This window comes from Betta splendens, chromosome 4 (assembly GCF_900634795.4).
Source record: "Betta splendens chromosome 4, fBetSpl5.4, whole genome shotgun sequence".
Taxonomy (NCBI): Eukaryota; Metazoa; Chordata; class Actinopteri; order Anabantiformes; family Osphronemidae; genus Betta; species Betta splendens.
The window spans coordinates 14,163,434-14,182,596 of record NC_040884.2 but is presented as its reverse complement, the minus strand read 5'-3'; the positions used below and the strand labels follow the sequence as shown (position 1 = coordinate 14,182,596).

Genomic DNA, 19,163 nt, shown 5'->3' with positions numbered 1-19,163 from the left:
TGCTGCCTGTAATGAATGTCTCCCAGCTAAATGCTCTTCAAAGCCTGGATCGAATTAGTTTTCAAGACGGCCCAGCCACATGACAGTGGAAAAGCAGTTATTGTTGCCTCGCGCGTGTGTGTGTGTGTGTGTGTGTGTGTGTGTGTGTGTGTGTGTGTGTGTGTGTGTGTGTGTGTGTGTGTGTGTGTGTGTGTGTGTGTGTGTGTGTGTGTGTGTGTGTGTGTGTGTGATGGTGAACACCTCTTCCAGTGTTGTCTGAGAGAGCTGTCGTAGGAAGCTCCAGTTTGGTAATTTAGTGTGACACGGTACCGGGCCCTCAAAGGAAGGAGGCAATTATTTTTTTTAAGTCCTTCAATCACTGAGATGTAAAGCCTGTCTGTGCTGGTTAGAGGGAGTGTGAATGGACGGCAGAGGACCGTAGCGCGGGCAGCAGGCCTTCATTTCTGCAGCGCCACACGGTGTGAGGAAGAGCAGGACCGAGCATCAGAGGAGCTGGTTCACACTGAAAATGCAGCTTGATTGAATGATTTATGTCCTGTCTTTTTTGTGTTGGGAGGCACTTTGCCACTGTCCCAACGTGATGTGTCTTTTTTTTCAGTTGGGGAGGTTAGGGAGATTAGCAGACAGGAAGACTCAGCCACTACGATGCTGGTGTGTTGGAGCGCTCTCCGTTGTTCCAGAGGCTGGCGGAGGCACCCGCCATGAAGGGATGTCAGACGACCATGTGCACGTGTGCATTTAGAGCCTTGCAGAGTGAACATGACGGCAGGTGTGGTGCGGAGGTCAGGGGTGGACGCCTGTCGCTGATGAGCCACCGCAGCCATTTAGCGCAGCTGCATTTATTACGCCTCACTGTACGACTACAGAGAACACACCGAGAGCGTCTTTCGCCCGTGTCTGATTAACCACTTCTTCATCAGCGGTAAACAAACACATCAAGTGCGGCGCCTCTCCAATCAGAGAGGAGTCGGGGTTCTTTTTCTCCTTCAGTTGCGCGTTTGAGCTTCGCCGTGCGGAATGATGTGTGTTTCCAGAGTTTGAGGATTTGTCTGGTCGCTGGTTGTCAGACGTTATCATTAGACTACTCCAGGTGGACAGCTGCAGCTATAACTGCTGTTGATGTGGCATCAGGGCTGCAACTAACAATAACTTTTTTTTGTTGATTAATCAGTGTGCTAAGCTATTATTAAATCAGCTAATTACTTTCTGTCTAATGGCCATCTTAACCTCCCACTGCATATTGTCTTTAGATCATTTTAAAGCTTAATGTGTTCTAAAACAATGCACCATTCAAAGCAAATCTGTCGTATTGCAGTGGTGTGTTAATAAAAAGCCTAGAGTAATTACTGACTACCGTTTATTGAATTAAATCAGGCGATCTGATATTAACCACATTTACAAGTAAATACATCCTACTACAAATAGTAGTGGTGTCAGTTCCTAGCTTGTGATTTTACTCAAAAGCCATTTTCAGGAAGTGTCGTTCACAGCGGGTGACAGAAAACAGCCAATAAATACCAGATGTGCAGCTGATTATTCAGTAGGCGCAATCAGGCTGATAATGTCAAGTCTTCACAGTGTTGAAGACAGTGTTTTAACAGAAACCCACAAACAAACCTCTCAAAAGTTTAGATCTTAAAATATTCTTTTAGTAATTTAGTTCAGCATTGCTGTGTATTGTTCATGGGTTTTAGATAAAAAAATGATGTAGCCTGACACTTCCCCCAACAACGACTTCATCAATTTCTTTCTTTCTCCACAGGAGTCTACACATTTGGCCTCTTCACCGTCGACATCTTCGTCAACGCAGGCCAGGTGGTGACGGGCAACCTCGCGCCATACTTCCTGACCGTCTGCAAACCAAACTACACAGCGCTGGGCTGCCAGCAGGCTCTGCGCTACATCAGCCACCAGGAGGCCTGCACAGGAAACCAGGACGACATCTTGCGGGCTCGCAAAACCTTCCCGTCCAAAGAGGCTGCGCTCAGTGTCTATGCTGCACTCTACCTGGCTGTGAGTTAACTGTGGGCTTACCTGTGGCCACTGGAGTGTGTGTATAGTTATATATTTTATAATTCCTCCCTTGACGTCTGCTGAAACTAAAAGGTTTAATATCGTTATTTCTCTTTGGGAGATTTGCTCAGATGTGGGTCTGCTGGCATTTAAAGTGAGGGAACTGCCACCTAACTCTGGCCGTCTGCTCGAGATGCTGAAGTGTTTCTTTCACAGAAGGGATGATGAGGATTTGGTGTGTAAGTTGGATGATAAGTGGGAAAGGTTCAGACACAGTAGGTGCTGAATGTCAGATAATGACTGGAGAGCTGAGGAAAAAAGATGTGTGGGCGTTCTTTTAGTTATGTATTAAGTCAGACCAACAATTTCCACTCCGAAAGCTTTTTTCTTCCAAATATATCTTTGCTAAATTTTTTGGGTGATAAATTTATTCAAATCATATTCAGCCTGAGATGCTGTTGCAAGGTGGGTGTTGAAACAGCTGGTTTATTTGGTTCTGTTGACCTACAGTACAGCTGCAAATACCAATATACAGTACAGACAAAGCAGGGAGGTGCAACAACAGCTCACTATTTTTCTGCTCGGTTCTTCCTATTTTCAGCACGAGTGCCTCTCTGGCCCATCAATATCTGCTAAAATCCAAGTGTGAATTGAAAGAAGTTGGGTAAAGTCGACCTGACCTTGATCTAAGTTCTGCAAGTGATTTCACACTTAGGTGAATGTGTGATAGTGTTATAGGTCATAATCAGTGCTGAGCGGCTTTTTTCTGGAACAAATGGAATAAATACACTGGTAAAAGCTTGAGGTCATAAAGCATCCGAGTCTTTAAAATCCCCAACACAAAACTCTGAAATAGTTTCATTGTTCAGCACTCAAGACAGAGGCCCATCAGAATTTGCAAGTAGTTTGAAATGCTACATGGAACTTCACTGCTACATTATGCAAGTTCATACTTTTTATTTCTGTTAGTGGTCTATAAATGTTGCATTTATTCATTTTAATGCAAAACTATTTTCTTTGGCAGTTACTTTACTTTGAGATTATAGGTTACAAAACTATCATATAATCTATTTATATCAGTGTCTGAGAGAGTTTCTCAAGAGTTGAAACAAACAATGCACAACACTATAAGCTTGCTTTGTCTGAGTATTTTTAATGCGTACGATGTACAAGTATCACATAGTATGAGCAGTAGTCTGCCTTGAAGTAGGACGTACCCAGTAGCTGGGATTCAAACAGTAAGAGGACGCTGTGATATCAATGAAATATACAGTGGCTGAATGTTTTACTCTTCATCTAATCTCCTTATGTCAATCGTTTGTTACTGTATGTGGTTACAGCCCCTGTCCGGTTCCTCTGCAGGTCTCCGTCTCATCTGTATAGTGTCTAACGAGATCATTGCATTTTTCTCCCAAATTAATTTCTGACTTGTTTCATGTAACACAAAGAGAATCGGCGATAAGTTATAGATCCTTTGAAGAGGAGGCCTTCCCCACTTCACAGATTTCAGATATGAGCATGGCTGTGGGAACCTGTAATGCCTTATGATGAGTCTGTACTTTGCCCTTTTTAACTTGACTGAATCATGATTATTATCTTTACTGCTAGTAACACTCCGTATGTGTAAGCCAGACTTGGCTTTTGTTCCTAAGTTTTTGGAGTTTATAACTTTTGAAAATAACATCAACGTTCTCCCACTTCCTGTACCATCAAAACAAGTCACAAGTCCCAGAGGAACTCCATCAGAAGTACTGTTGCTCAAGTAGTTTATTTTTTATTGCTTATTTGGAGGCTCCGAATCACATCTTTCCTCACCTGGCAAATACATCATGAAAATATATAATGAAAATGTAGTGCTGTCTACTCATATATGAACTGATGCAAGTGCAGGTTTTTTTTCCCATATTTGTCTTGCTTATTTCAGCAATCAGCAATAAAAAATGCTACTGATCATAGAAGACCTTTAATTCTTTAATTCTTTTGTAGCGTTTACTGTCACTGATTCACTACACTGTGGCCAGAAACCCAATGTCCTGCAGACCAACAGCCGTTCAGTGTGGCCTAATCCCTTTCACCACAACTCACAAATCAAACGTTCTTCAAAAAGGCTGTGATTTTTGCCGATGATCTGATTGCCTTGGTTTTTTTTGGTGTCCTGAAGTGGCCATGAGCAGGGGTGTGTGGTTTGATGCGGTTTGCACAAACAGACCCTCATGTGCACAGAGTGAAGGCAGACAGACAGAGACACACACACACACACACACACACACACACACACACACACACACACACACACACACACACACACACACACACACACACACGCCTGCAGCACTTACAAGATGATGATTACCCCTCTTCAGACTCATCGTCTGTGTCATTAGAGCGATGCCAGGGCCAAACGCGGCCACGTAACGACCGCTGAACCCAAGGATTTATCGCAATGATGCTGTAATTACCCACTGACATGGTTGTATAACAGCAACTCAAATGCATAGCTACTCATTCTGGTGTGTTTTTTGGCCTCAATCTACATATTAAGGTGGTGCCAAGAGAAAGTGTGAAACATGTAGTTCAGAAAAATGTGGAAAAACACAATACTGCAAAAACATGAAGCCTAAACCCCAGTGAATGTGTTGATCTGCTGCGTGAAGGACAGACTTTTACTTCACATCCTATTTCTATTGAGCGTCACCTTGTCGATTTGTCGCTTTTAAACCGTTGTTGTGATCGTGGATACAAGCCGTGGCACCCTGCAGAGTGGGTGTGCGTGTCAATGCTCATTGTTGGCTATTGATTATACATTGTGGCATTTATAGACTGGCTGAGTGTGTGTTGACTGTGCGACATGACTGTGTTTGTCAATAGATGTTCTCTCCAGCTGTGAGCTTGTTGCGTTCGCTTCGGTTTTACAGTTGCCATGGTGTTGCTCCTCAGTGTGGGCAGCGACGCCATTGTTGTCTGACATTCACTTTAAGTTAGTTCAAGATTTTCGAAGGCGGCGTTTTGTTTCGTCTATTCAGCCACGTTGGAAATCGCCCCTCCGCTCTTCTCCTGCTTTTTCAACACAAGTCGGAGCTGCTGCGTGTTGTCCTGAGCACCAGAGGACTTCTCCTCAGAAAGACAAGACAGCTGTGATTGCATCTGACAGCATGTCAAGCATGAACATCTGCAATTATGGAGAAGCCAATCACTCAGAATCTCTTCCCATGTAATACCACCAGCAAAGTTACACAGTGTGTTGCACTATCTGTCATCATCTGAGCAGTAAACACCAGCATCATGACATTAGTGTCCACTATGTTGCATGTACTGTAAAGTTTTGTTGTACTGAATACTCTTTGGATTAACAGTAAAAAAAATTAATTTCACTTGAAAGTACTCGGCACCTCATACAGTAAATGAAACCTTTTCCTGAGGCTGCTTGAGGCACCTTGAGGAGTTTTTCTAGCACTGCAGACATCCTCATGTTCCTCAGTTCCTGGAGTACAAGTACCACCATCTGGACTGAGAGTGTTTAGAGCAGCACAACGTGGTCCTGAAATTAATTTTAGACCCTGGTTCCTCTCGCATGTAAAGATAAATAACCAGTCCCTCCTTCAAAGGTTTTTGTTCTCTATAAAAGGTTCTAGAGTGTCTGCTTAGAGCCAATCCCTGAAAACGCGCATAGCAACTACAATGAGTAGTAAAAACATAGATTTCATATATGTTTGTAGTTGGGACATACTATTTGTTATACGAGTTTGTATCTGGACGGATCTGTGCCATAAAAACTAACTGAAAGCAGCCTGATTTATTACAGCAGTCTGCTCAGGCTCTCCAACGTAGTGTGTGTGTGTGTGTGTGTGTGTGTGTGTGTGTGTGTGTGTGTGTGTGTGTGTCCCATTCAGCAATGCCAACGGACATCATTTGAACTTGGCGAGACAGATAGATTGATGTCACAGCGCCGAGCTGAGGACGCGGCTGCTCAGCCGCCGTCTCCCCAGGTTGAATTTTTCATGCCGCTCCCTCTCCATTTAGCTGACAGGCCTCAGATATAGTGAGCGTGCCAACAGCTGCTAATGTCTGACACTGAGTGGGATGCATAGGTTAGCGTGTGCGCCCAGCTGTGACACGCGTGCAAAGGCTGTTGAGACAAATCACGCTGACCTGAGACTCCTCAGGTCAGATTAAGTGCAACCAAGTGTTGGCCTTTATGTGTGTGTGGTTTAGAGACGTCAGGTCACAGCTTGTTCTGTCCATTTAAGTACTGAACCGACAGCTCATGCAAGCAACAAAGCCACGTGGGGAAAATCACCTTCTCCTGGTTTTCCTGTGCTGTAAAATTAAATATATATGAAGAATAAATTAGCCAGATTTTTTAAGTTTCATTTACAATTCATAAATTGTCAGATTGTTTTTTTAGCATGTGACTGAATTAAATTAAGTAGATAATATCAGAGAGAGAGTTTAAAGAGATGGAGTTATAACAAGCAAAACCGTATACAGTTTTTCCTAGTACATACTGTAAATTTCTGGAATCAAAAGCTGCTCCATGATCATCTGTAGAAGCTTTTAAAGCTCTGCGGGTTCCAGCAGCGCTTTCCTTCTCCCGTTAACAAAGAAAACAGTAGCGCTTTGCAAACCACTTTGCTCAGCCGTTTCACAGCAAAAGGAAAAACACACGATATGTTCAAACCCAGAATAGTCGCGGGGAATAAGGAATAAATGAAGTGCAGAGGAAGAAATGGCAGCGTTTGATCTGGCCTTCGAGGGGTTTGCGCACTGTAATGAAAAACACAATTAGGCCCGCGGAGACTTTGTGCTGCCGCAAACCAACAGATCAGTAATTACAGCCAAACACAGACACGTTTTCTCTGGTCTATATTTGTCTGTTCTCCTTCTGCCCCTCCGTTCTCCGGCTTCTCACAGGTTTATAGAGGGGCACCAAAACAGGGCAGTGTGGAGATCAGCGTGCATGTACAGTATCACGTGGTTCTTCTTCAAGCAACAGTAGAGTAGAGTCTCCGTAAGCCTAGCGTGTTTCATATTTATTATATATTTTCATAAAACTGTTAACTGGGAGGTTGGGTTCAGGTTACAGAGTGACAACAGTCATCTTTTAATACATGACATGGTGAGTCATAATCATTAAATAAACATGATTACACTGTAAAAACTGTATTTACACTAGTTATGTAATGATGTAATTCATTTGTTTGACCCTCTGAGCCACAGGCAAATTTGTAGCATTTCAGCAGGCAGAGCAAGCCACATCTCATAGGCCCACGGGGTCAAAGGTCTTTGGTGGTCTGTGGTGGAAATTTCTTATAAAGTCTATCAGACAGAACACTAAAGAGACACAGCTCCACGGTCTTGGGTTTGGGACCTAGAGTCCAGAGTCTATTAGGCAGAGACAACCATTGAACAATCTAGGTGAAGATGTAAAACAAAGCACAAGATATTAATTGCAGAGCATAAGTTTTAAATCATACTGTATAATAACTGCATAGAATAAGGAAGAAACAATTTTTCCCGTCACAGTACAGTACAAATGCAGGTGTGCAGTCTCCTCCTACAGTCATTCTGCATATGGATGTACCATGAACATGTTTTTAGAAATGTTTGCAACTTTGTTACAGATCATAGTATCTGAGACCGTTAACTCTACTTTGTACACGGCCCTTTGGCAACAGTCTCAGCTTTGAGTCTTCTGTAGGAGGTTTCCACGTTTACACTGTCAACTGATTCACATGTTCACTGGAAACATTGCACGATTTTAAATGTCATCAACATTGAATTGGCCTTGTTCTTCCTGAGCCTTGTTGAAAACCCTGCTGCATTCTGGGACAGAGGTGTTTTGATACTTTCTGTCTCGACCTGTAACTGTGTCCCTATTGTTTAATCTTTGATGAAAATAAACAATATTTAATTGCCTACCAGCCATGCGAACACTTGGCCACTCATGACATGAATGACAATTATGTAAAAGCTAAAATGGCCACGCTGTAGTTTTTGAACAATATGATGTAAGAGGCTGAAAGTCTACATTTGTTCAAGCTATTTTCAGATAAATTCCCTTGATACTCTCTCCTTTCAAAAATACCTGTAGTGCATTTCTTTATGGTGCAACTTTGAGCTATATAGAATTTGACTTGACTTAAACTTGTATAATTATTGACATGACTTTACAAACCCGCTGTAAATAGAGATTAGTGAGCAGCCTGTATGATTGCAGTGTATTATTTACGAGAGTTCATCTAAGGCCCAGATGGTCAGGAGCAAAGGGAATGAGAGGAGGAGGAGGAGACGGATGCTACTGCAGGCCTCTATCTCTCCTTCTCTCTCTCTCTCTCTCTCTCTTTCTCTCTCTCTCTCTCTCTCTCTCTCTCTCTCTCACTCGCTCGCTCCACACAAGCCAATCCTCACAGAAGACAACTAATGACAGAGAGACCCAGTGTCGAGTTGCATTAACAATTATACTGTATCTGCAATTGTGTCACTTTGTCTTAAAATGCTATGAAGGTCAGTTCATACTGTATTTCTGGACCTACTGTACATTTCTCCACGGATTTCTCTTCCTTTTAGCGTCCTGTTTCTCTTTCTCACCTCACCGTCCTTACAGGTTACAGGTGTCTTTTCTCTCTCACCTTTTACTGTCCTCCCTGTTATTTTCCTGTATTCTATCCATTCACCTGTTTCTTTTATTCCTAATATTTTTTTGGTTTCCTTCCACATATATTTTTTTCCTTATGTTTTAGTGACAGATCTGCCAGCACTTCTCTAAATACAGGGGGGTGGGGGGGGGTAGAAAAATGCCCTAAGGAGAGACTTAAAATATCAGCTCATATTTACATGCAGTAACAGCTGTCAGCTAGAATATCACCAGATTTTTTTCTTCTTTTTTTATAAAACATTCATGAAGACGAAGACAATTCTGAAAATGTATGTCAGACTCAAATAATTTCTTTCAGTCAGGAGTGAAAATGATTGTGTTCTGCTTTTTCCTTCACTTCAGTGATGAAATGATTAAAGCTGACCTGTAACACACCTTTCTGTCGCGTGCGTGTGTGTGTGTGTGTATGTGTGCGTGCGTGCGTGCGTGCGTGCGTGTGTGTGTGTGTGTGTGTGTGTGTGTGTGTGCGTGTGTGTGTGTGTGTGTGTGTGTGTTTGTCAGATGTACGTGACGTGCACGGTGCAGGCGAAGGGCACCCGCCTGGCCAAACCGGTGCTGTCGCTGGGCCTCATGTGTCTGGCCTTCCTCACCGGCCTAAACCGCGTGGCTGAGTACCGCAACCACTGGTCGGACGTCATCGCTGGCTTCATCATCGGCACGGCCATCGCCGCTTTCCTGGTGAGGTTCACGCCCACGAAACACAGAATTTATTTCAATTTAACAAGAATTATTATGTCCAGTAACTATTAGCTTCGTTGTTTTGGCCATGTGCTATAGAGTGGAGGGTTTGTAGCGCAGCGGTGGGCTTGACATTAAACCAAGGACTGCTGCTTTACACCAAATACTAATTCAACATGGTCACAGTGCTAAGTGACAGGTCTGCGCTGGCTGGCCTTGCGTTTTCATACAGCTTATGTTCTTTCATGAAAAAAAGCTAAATATCAAGGCTTGTGGTCCACTCACAGTCCTGCACGCTAGCATGAAACACACACACACACACACACACACACACACACACACACACACACGCACACACACACACACACACACACACACAGCGACGGTGGCTGGGCTCGATAACGGCTGCTAAAAACGAGCATCGGCAAAAGAAGATCATGGTATTTTTCTTCCACGCCGTCTTTTTTCCTTTTCGCTTGCTTCTGTTGCTGTGATCAGAGAACTTGGAGGGAGAGCTGGTTATGTGATAAGACCTTACTCTGTGTCTTCGCACAAAGTTCCATTAATGCTGGCCCTGGTTAAAAAACCCCAGAAAAGCCATTAGGGATGAACAAAAGTATTAAAAACACACCAGTACACACCAAGACGCCTTTTATTGTAATACAAGAGAGGGAAAGTCTCTCATCGCGCGTCCTCGCTTCTGTCCCTTTAATGTGGCTGACAGAAACTAATAGCCGCCTTTAACACAGAGACTGTTGAATTAAAGAGCTTACTAGCTCGGTCCAGGGTTTGTTACATACATTATATATACAGAGTCCCTCTCAAAGAGACAACTGATATATTAGATGCAGTAAATCCTGCGAATGGGCCGTGGTGGATGACAAAGTGGTTTTAGAAAATTACACACAAATACTGGGCTTCTAATTTACACTGAAAGACAGATAATAGTTCCTCAGACAGATTAATGAGACCGACTATACCATCATTAACCTATCACTGTAACCTCAACCTATAAATGTATTTCACATATACAAATGGGTCCTGACTGCATCGTTATTTACTCCACGCTTCTCTGTACTGTTTGGCATTTCAATAAAAAGTGGTTCCACAAACATTAAATCTAACACTTGAACAGCGACATGCGACGTGTCAATTGATCAGTCTGGTTCATTCCAAGAAAAAGGTTTCATGGTCTAGTGAAGGCAGCGCAGTGGTGTAGTGTTTAGTCACCATCCTCTGTGTGGATTTGGGATTTGGGTGTGTGGTTTCCTCCCACAGTCTGAAGGCATGCAGCCTGGCTAATGGCCTCTACAGTAGGTGTGGGTGTGACTGCTTGTCTGTCTGTATGTGACCTCTGATAGCACAACAGAGACCACACACAATTCTTCAGTCTCCAGACTCTGTGTTGGTTAAAGAATTCCCTGATACACAGTTTATCCCACGTTTATTTTGTGACTGTAAAGAGGTTTGAAAAGAAAATCACAAGAGGATCTAAAACCATCTTCCCCCAAGTCCCTCCAACATTAACAATGTAGAGGCTGAGACCATGGAGGTGACCGTACACCTGATGTGGACTTACCGAAAGCAATTAAGAGTCTATTCTAGTGGCGCTAGCGCCACTTTGGCCCTTGGCTTATGGAACAGCACACAGGAGAAACCTGAGTGGTAGCTCGTGGTTTATGGCTTTGCTCGCGAGCTTTATGACCTTTATGAAATTATGCTCTGCAGTGGACTCGGCAGCAATGCAGTCCTCAGAGTCCTGGTGTCTGTGTTCTTTGCTCAGCCAACTCGAAATGACTTATTTCATTTTGAACCTCACAGCCACGCTTAGCTCCTTATTAGAGGAGCTCATGCAACACCCACATCCATCACAGCTACAGCAGTACCCCCAGGAAAAAGTCAATACACACATATGTGACCTACATGGGCCGCACTGTTAATCCAACCGAAATCAAAAGTCTCCGAGCCCTAGAAATTCAGTTCCGCGCATCGTTGTCACGCATGTGCGCGATTGCTAGTCTGCAGGTCCGTTTTCCGTTTGCGTGTGTACTGTATGGCATTTGTTGTGGTGTGTTGCAGGTGGTGTGTGTGGTGCATAACTTCAAAGGCAAGTTACTGCTGAGTGAGGAGTCACCAGCGGAGCAGCGGCCCAACGCAGCCCTGCTGAGCATGGGTCGAATGGAGAGCCCTCTGGAGAAGTACATCGCCTCCCAGGTCAGTGGCGCGAAGCACAATGTGCTACACATGCATTACACACATACTGAGTCCAGATGATCAGCTTGTCATGATGAAATATTGCAATATTTCACTACTGACTTTGCTATGATCTCCATTCAGTAATATTTAGATAGTCATGGCAACCCAGTATCCTGCAATATGTTACTGTAAAGATGTAAAGATCACTAAACGCCCGACCCGTGCTCCTACAGTCCAAGTCTGATGCAGTCATAGTGAAGGTGTCACATTTAGTTGAATTGAACCTGAACTCATTTTGTGACAGATAGACAGTGATGACCTGGCATCACTCAGCATTGTATGACACGTGATGCTGCTGTGCATCGGGTGGTCTCACCTGTTCTAGCAATGGTAGCCTGTGCTGCGGCTTTACTGCACACATTGGCTTTGACTTACTGTTCTAAACATATTATGCAACTCTACAAAATTAAAAGTACTGTATAATGCAAATGTTGCATGGAACCAATTGTGCACTACACATACACACGATGCTGCTAGGAGACGGATGATGAGGATGAGGAGTCCTGCCACATTAAGGAACGTCTGCTAGGTTTCCTGCGTTGGCTGCGGGATTTCGACTGGTTCCGGAGACTCCGAAACAAAAGGCAACAAACAACGTTTGCTTTGAAATCTGAGTTTTTTTTCTGAATCTCAGGACGCAGTCTTGTTGTGTCTCTGTTTCTGTTCTTTAAAGTTCTGGGTTTGACCAGTGCGACTGGCTGACATTGTGCTATCGTTCTGGTCCAGTGCCTGTTTATGAGTCAGAATTGAAAGGTCAGAAGTGCTTGGTATTTGAATGCTACCCTGCAGGACAACGTAACCAGCATGCACCTGTCCTATTCTGCTCACTCTGACGCAAGCTGGCGTTAGAAGGACAGTGTGAAGCTACTGTACACAGACAAGCCATAAGAACAACACAGTAATGACTGTACAATACAACTCCCTATTCACTAGAAACAATGCCCAGCTTACGTACATTCTTCACATTCTCCCAAAGCTGGCAAAAACCCCCAAATCATCAACACGCAGAGAGTGTTTAAAATTTAACACCGACAGCCACCAGCATGAATTAATGAAGAACAGCATCAACAATGAGGGATGCGCAGGGAAGTTTTGCTGCTGAATATCTAAGTGACACGTGGGTGAAAATCTAAAAATAGCCACATTGTTTGTGGGTGTTTGTCCAGATGTCATGGGGAGAATCAGACACTGGAGCCCGTGGTACCCGAGGTTGGAGAGATGTGCGTCCTGAGTCCTCACCCATGATAATCATTCTGCCAGGTCAGAGCTCATGCTGGCATTTCCTGACCTTTTGAATTTGACCTCCAGATAAAAACGGTTTGGATAACCTGCACAATCTGTCTGATTGTCAGCTCACATTCATATCCTTCCCTCTGACGTTATGGACGAAACTGCAAATACAAAACCAAGCAGCAGTGAAGTGGAAATTTCTTTACACATATGTACAGTGCTCTAGTCAAACCCTGGTACTTGGCCTACTGTCTGCCCATCTGTTGGGCTTGTAGCCATCTTCTACCACCTTGTAGCCAGTGAAGCTAAAGGGAAGAGGCCAAACTATTCCATATGGTTGGTTGGAGTGTTTCCATGTGAAGAAAGTCTTTGTTTTCATGTCTTGTGAATTTAGCTGAACTCACGTGTTCCTGCTGGCGTGCCGTGCTGTGTCTCTCCTCCCCCTCCCCTAACAAGGCACCCATTTAGCCGAAAAAACACACAGCTCCCATTTGATGATTCAATTCGCAGTTTCCTCCTGAAAGAGCTTGCGCTCGCTTGTCTGACAAGAGGCAGAAAATCTCACACTCTCACCTCAGCCACGACCGGAAAATTGCCTGCCCTAAAAATAGCTCGGCCTAAAGATGCCTGGAAGCCAAACAAGCCAGAGTGAACAAAAATGCCAGAGCAGGAAGGAGCCTTTGAGCAACATAAAATGAATCACACTTTTATTTGGTGGAGCGGAATGATATCACATGATGAACTCTGCTGGGAGACGCCATAGGCTGATTCTAATTTCCCTGAAAGATAAATGTAGGGAGTGCATCAGTGATTTGATCAGGTGCTTGTACTGGATCAGCTGTATAGAAAATTAAACAGATTAGTCACTAGCTTTAATGAAGAACACGGGGGGAAAGTGCCTGTGTGAATTATTACTTGTTTTATCATCAACATAAAATGAGGAATCCAACACATGTGGGAGCTATAACGTATAATGTGAGCGTCGACAGCTCCCCTTAGTCTAATGAAGAGATGCATGCGCTCGTCTGCTCAGAAAGCGCGTCACAAGACACACGCACTGTGGGGAAGATCACAAGTCAAATTTAGGTCCTAAATGAGCTCCGTATCAGAGATGTGCTTTCATGGGGCCTTCATGGGTCAAGGCAGATTAGATGACTTTATGCAGAAACACACATGTGGCATTATGAAACTGGGTCATCTTTAAGCTTCCGTACAGGAAGTGCGTGGACGCTCGTCTATCATCATACCAGCTGATGAAACCATACCGGCTGCACTCACACTTGCGCCTCAGACTTTTAAACCACCTGACTATTATGTTATTGGAGTGTTTTTACTCACACGTTCTGTGCATCTGTAGCGTACGACTCATCCTATCAGATGTTTTTGGCCTCCAGGGTCTCCTCCGGCTCCCGGGAATGAGTTCTGAAGGATTCATTAAACTAAAAGTTTCCTGATGGAACAGACTGAATTTCTGCCCGCTCCCGTTCTGACTCCTCTTTGTCACGCTCCCTCCCCACAGAATCACATCGCCTTCGCTGAGGTCACATGACGTGGAGTCGGCCGTGTGGCAGACTCACTGGACGTCCACGTTCTTCACCATCCAGCGCTAAAGCCCATCCTCTGTGTGCAGTATGTCGTTCTATGTTGTCTCTGCCGAGCCCCCGTTGTCGTTTGCAGCTTCTCGTATTTAAGTAAAACAAAACATAAAAAAAGTCAAGAAAGGAGCGTGGGACACGTTGCTTCTGCTTTGTCAATCTATGCACTTACTCTGAGACCTTCACCAGACTCTTCTGGAGCGGACGGGTTGCACACTATGGGACAGGAGAAAAACAAGCTGGATCCACCATCTCAACTCCGTCGGGGTCAAATGTTATTTTATAGTTTGGCTATTTTGCATTTTAAGTGGTCACTAATGTGAGTTGAGTCCAAAAGGAAAAAGGAACCCCTCTCTCTCTCTTTCCATGTTTACAGTTGACCACCTGTTTTAAAGAAGGCCTCACTATAAATTAAGTTATGATCACGTTGCATGTTGGAGGCAGATGAAGCGGCAGGGAAGCAGCCTTCACATGATTACATGATATGTGAAATAACACCAAGCTGCCGGGCTCCTTCATTACAACCTGGGTGCCTGTACTGCAGGTGAATCCATGCCCGTCTGCCTCCGTGCGACTCTGACGTCTCAGCTCCGAGGGTCTTCTGCAGTCTTTCATGCCAGTCTTCCTATTTTACATACACGTGTACAGTAGTGTTGAATAATTCTTTAAACTCACGCCAGAGTAGCAAAGGCCGCAACCGTAGTGCGGTTTTGTTCCAAGAGCGTATGTACAGTACAGTATAAACAGTCAGTTGCAGCCAGTGAAGCGCGGCCGTGAGTTTCCTGTTCGCAGCAGACAATCACTGCCTCCCTTTCCCCTCTCTGTCCCGTGGTCGCAGCTCGGTTCAGGATGTGCAGCAGCAGCTGTGTAATCCAGCGCTGCGCTCTACATGAGCAATGGAATCGATGTGGAGAGCACTCTGCGCCCCACTGTCACCTATTTGCAAGAGCAGTTTCCCTAAAGTGAGAGCTAAAAAAAACAAGGTCAGACGTTCTCACAGGCCATAAGTGTGATTTTATTGTATGCTTTTATTACTCACATGTGCTCACAATACTTTCCTTTGTGCTACACAGTATGTGCTATGTTATATCAGGGTACAGATGAACAACTGTTCCTGTTTCTTAGTATTTATTCATGGCCTGCGCCGTGGAACGGGAGCCGTAGCGTTGTTCTGGGCTGGCGTCACACGGGGGAGCAGCCCAGAACTTCAATGCCTTTGATCATCAGCAAGGCTACGACTTTTGTTGTTGCACAATTTTTTTCCCCTTTGAAACATTCTGGTGCGGCCCGGCGTAACACTGAACATGAAAGAAGGAACACTGTTGGGCATGAAGTTCCGCGTTTACCGAAACGCTTCGCCACTTTTAGGAATCCGTTGTTCGCCGTTTTCCCCAGAGTTGGATCAGATTTAGTTCGGGCTGCTGTTGTTGTTGTTGTGCTAACCACACAAAGAGCGGTAGCCTTTCTTAGCTAGCACAGAGACGAGAGGCCAGCAGCGAGGATACTGTAGTCAAACGGATGAATGATCCAATGATGGTTAACTACAGTAGAATGCTAAACATCTGTTTTCCACTTCCTTGACCCGTCACATCAGTCAATCACTTTTCTCTGCTTTTTGATAAAAGGAGATAACACTAACTGGAGACCTGTCCAGGGTCTGCCCTGCCTTTCAGTCAATGACATCTGGAATTTGTTCCCAGCTATCCTACAGCCAGTACAACCGAGTGCCTGTGGATCCAGCTGTGGATTTGTTCTGTTCCCACTCTAGTCAATGGTTGGGTCTCACCAGCATCCCGTTACATTTGTTTGTGGCCTTGTGTTGTAACATCACTTACTGTATGAGCTTGTTATATACCTTAACCTACAGTACACATGTATGTTAACACCTCGTGTCACCAGACTAGATCAACCACGGATGACAAAAAATTGGACATTAGCAGTTCAGGAACACGAACAGAAAGTTCTAGAGAAACCACACTTTAATGTAATTAAACGGCCAAAACTACTTACACTACACAGAGAGGCTCAAGAAACGAAGGGAAAGATGAGGAAAAATTAGGACCACTAAAACCTGCCACACTTCTGAGGCGCTCCGGTGGAATCTGAAGCAGCGCAGAAAAGGCAATAAGCATCTGGTGGAATCGTGTCACAGGCGTTTAGAATCATACATGGAATGATGGACTTTCCTCCGTCAATAGATAGAAGCGATGGAACAGAAAACGCTGGCGGTCTGTGAAGCCAGTGCGTCTTTTGCGTATTTGCCACGTACAGTAAGATCATGTCTTCAAACGCAGTGGAACAAGGAACACGGTGGCGATTATAGCCGAGCACAAATGCAGAAATGAAACCCAACCCAAGAAAATGTGAACTTTAATTGTAAATTCACCTGAAGGCCATGAACACAACTCTAAAGGCATTGGGTGGATGTGGTGTTTTTCTGCCCACTAGTGACAGAAAATTCATTCATGCTGCTTTAACAGGTCACTTCGTTGATTTGTCTTGAACTTACTGTTTATGTAGCCAATTGATGATTCATAATAGAAGTGCCATCCTGTGTTCAGTCCTCATAGCAATAAAATGTCAGCCTTTGTTTCTCATACAGGACAGAGGTAAAGAACACTGAACGTCTGATTCTGTCCCCTTTAAAGCTCTATTTTTGTAACGATCCCTGAATGGCGACTCCAGGCAGGAACTAGCAAAGCGCAGCACTTTAAATCAAGCTCTAACTCCTCTCATTGCTAATGAAATGGCCACTGATGCTGCTGCTGCTGCTGCTGCTTGAAGACAAACTTCGCATAGAACATTCAGGACGGACTTAAAAGTGAAATCAGCTCAAATGTGCACCACAACAGCTACAGTACTACGGTTTGCTAGAATATTTAAAGGATTATTGTAAAAATGTATATGTTAAAATGAATATATATGGTCTTATTCTACATTACTGCTATTTTCTTATGACTGTGCACTGTGTGATTGTCCACAATATCCTTTATCCCTCAAATACGTGTTATTGCTTCATCGTGTCATTTTACGTAGTAAAAAGTATAGTTCATGTTGCATTTCAAATATTGCGTTTTCTACTGTGTTTTGTGAATAGTGAACTCCATGTTATGTTATTATTACGTTCATTACTCTGCTGTGGAATTCCCGTCTTATATCACAAGTTTGTTGTGAGCCATTCGTCAGCGAAGTTATACTGTTGTTTTTTTAACCATATATTTATTGTTGTCACTTTTTATGGACGTTTTGCTCTTCTTCTAATTCAGTTCTTCTCTGCATAGTTCTTATTTTCAACTTCAGTTCTGACTGTGACCTTTTACACTGTAGAAGAAGGGAAATTTACAGCTTTTGAATAAAAAATACATTTAATATGAATTTTGAGGGTGAACCTAATTATTATAGAAACATATGACTTATCAGCTCATCAGCTGTCTCAGAGTACATTAGAATGGGATTTTTTTGTTTGTTTGTTTGTTTTTAACTCAAAGGAGACAAAGGAAGATTCAAATTCAAGATTCAAAACCCTCTAAACTAATTTGTAGAAGTGTAATCACTTAGTACAGTCTGTTGTCGAGTGGAGTGTAGGATTTTTAATCTTCTCAAACGTTGTGTTAACCAGACCATCGCTGAGGAGGAAGACACATTAGTAAGTGACCTTTTCCCCTGAGTCCCTTGAAGTGAAATGAACGAGGACCTTGTGGCTACAGTAACGACATTGTCTCCATAAGACGCCGTCGGTGTTCTAATAAACCCTTAGACCTTGGTGGGTTTCACACTGACACACTGCAGCTGTCACTGTGTTTGCTTTTGTACAGTAACACAGTATCCCACATATAGTAGACGTGGACAGGGAACTGCAAAAACAGGCAGTTTCAGCAATCTATCAACCTGCGACAGTTAACCTGACGGGAATGAAATATGAAAAGCGTTACTGGCAGAGTGATGGACGTTAAATCTCCGAGGCCTTTGCTCAGCGCTCTCTGATCGAAGACATAAACAGTAAGAGAGCACATAAACACACGCTGTAGAGCACAGTATCCTGGTCTGTGCAGCGCGATGTCCTGCTCCTGAGCTCATGCCACACGCCACAGTCATGTTAGCGGTTCATGCATAGCAGCAGGTATGTCAAAGTTCAAATCATCCGAATGAAAACGGACTAGTTTTTGTCTAATATCATTATTAGTCTAAGAAGTAAAAATGCACAAAAAGTGATTCAAACCTTTTGTTGTTGTAGGTAAAGTTAGATGTTTCCTTGGCTGCTTGATCACTTGATGGCCTATGATAAATTGTTGAGGATTTGAAGATATAAATGTTCTAAAAGCTAAGGGAAGATACATTTTGTAAGGGGTCTTTTTAACAAGATGTAAATTGAAACCCAGTTTCATCATCACTTGTCTAGTGTGATGTATATATATAGTTTACAGAAAAAAATCAGAGGAATCGTGCTGCATCAGTGTCAGCATGACATCATGTGAAAAATCACCGTTTTTAAACAGGGCTGAGTGCTACAGAAGTCTGTGCAGGGTGAACGTCAAACAGGTGCCTGTCAAAATAAAAGCACAGGCATAAATCGCTTTTGCTGATCAAATACATGTCAGGTGGTGTTCAAAACATTCAATATTTAACTTTAAAGCAGTTCTGAGCAACGATTGCGTAACATTACTCCTAACAACACGCTTGTGATTTTTATTCAAGCCCTATTCACATCTTTCACATCAAAGGACGTCGAAGCCCTT

General features: G+C 43.6%; 1 protein-coding gene across 5 annotated transcripts in view; it reads left to right on the top strand.

The window, feature by feature from the left end:
• The window catches only part of plppr5b (phospholipid phosphatase related 5b), a 54,847-nt gene extending 37,045 nt beyond the window's left edge, over positions 1-17,802 (top strand). For 4 of the 5 annotated variants that reach the window (XM_029147298.3, XM_055508033.1, XM_055508032.1 and 1 more), the window contains 4 exons: positions 1,763-2,013; positions 9,170-9,346; positions 11,426-11,560; positions 14,352-17,802. In XM_029147298.3, the coding sequence (XP_029003131.1) occupies positions 1,763-2,013; positions 9,170-9,346; positions 11,426-11,560; positions 14,352-14,381 (593 nt within the window). In that variant the 3' untranslated portion in view covers positions 14,382-17,802. The other variant, XM_029147303.3, reaches the window with a different exon arrangement.
• Positions 17,803-19,163: the final 1,361 nt, after the last annotated feature.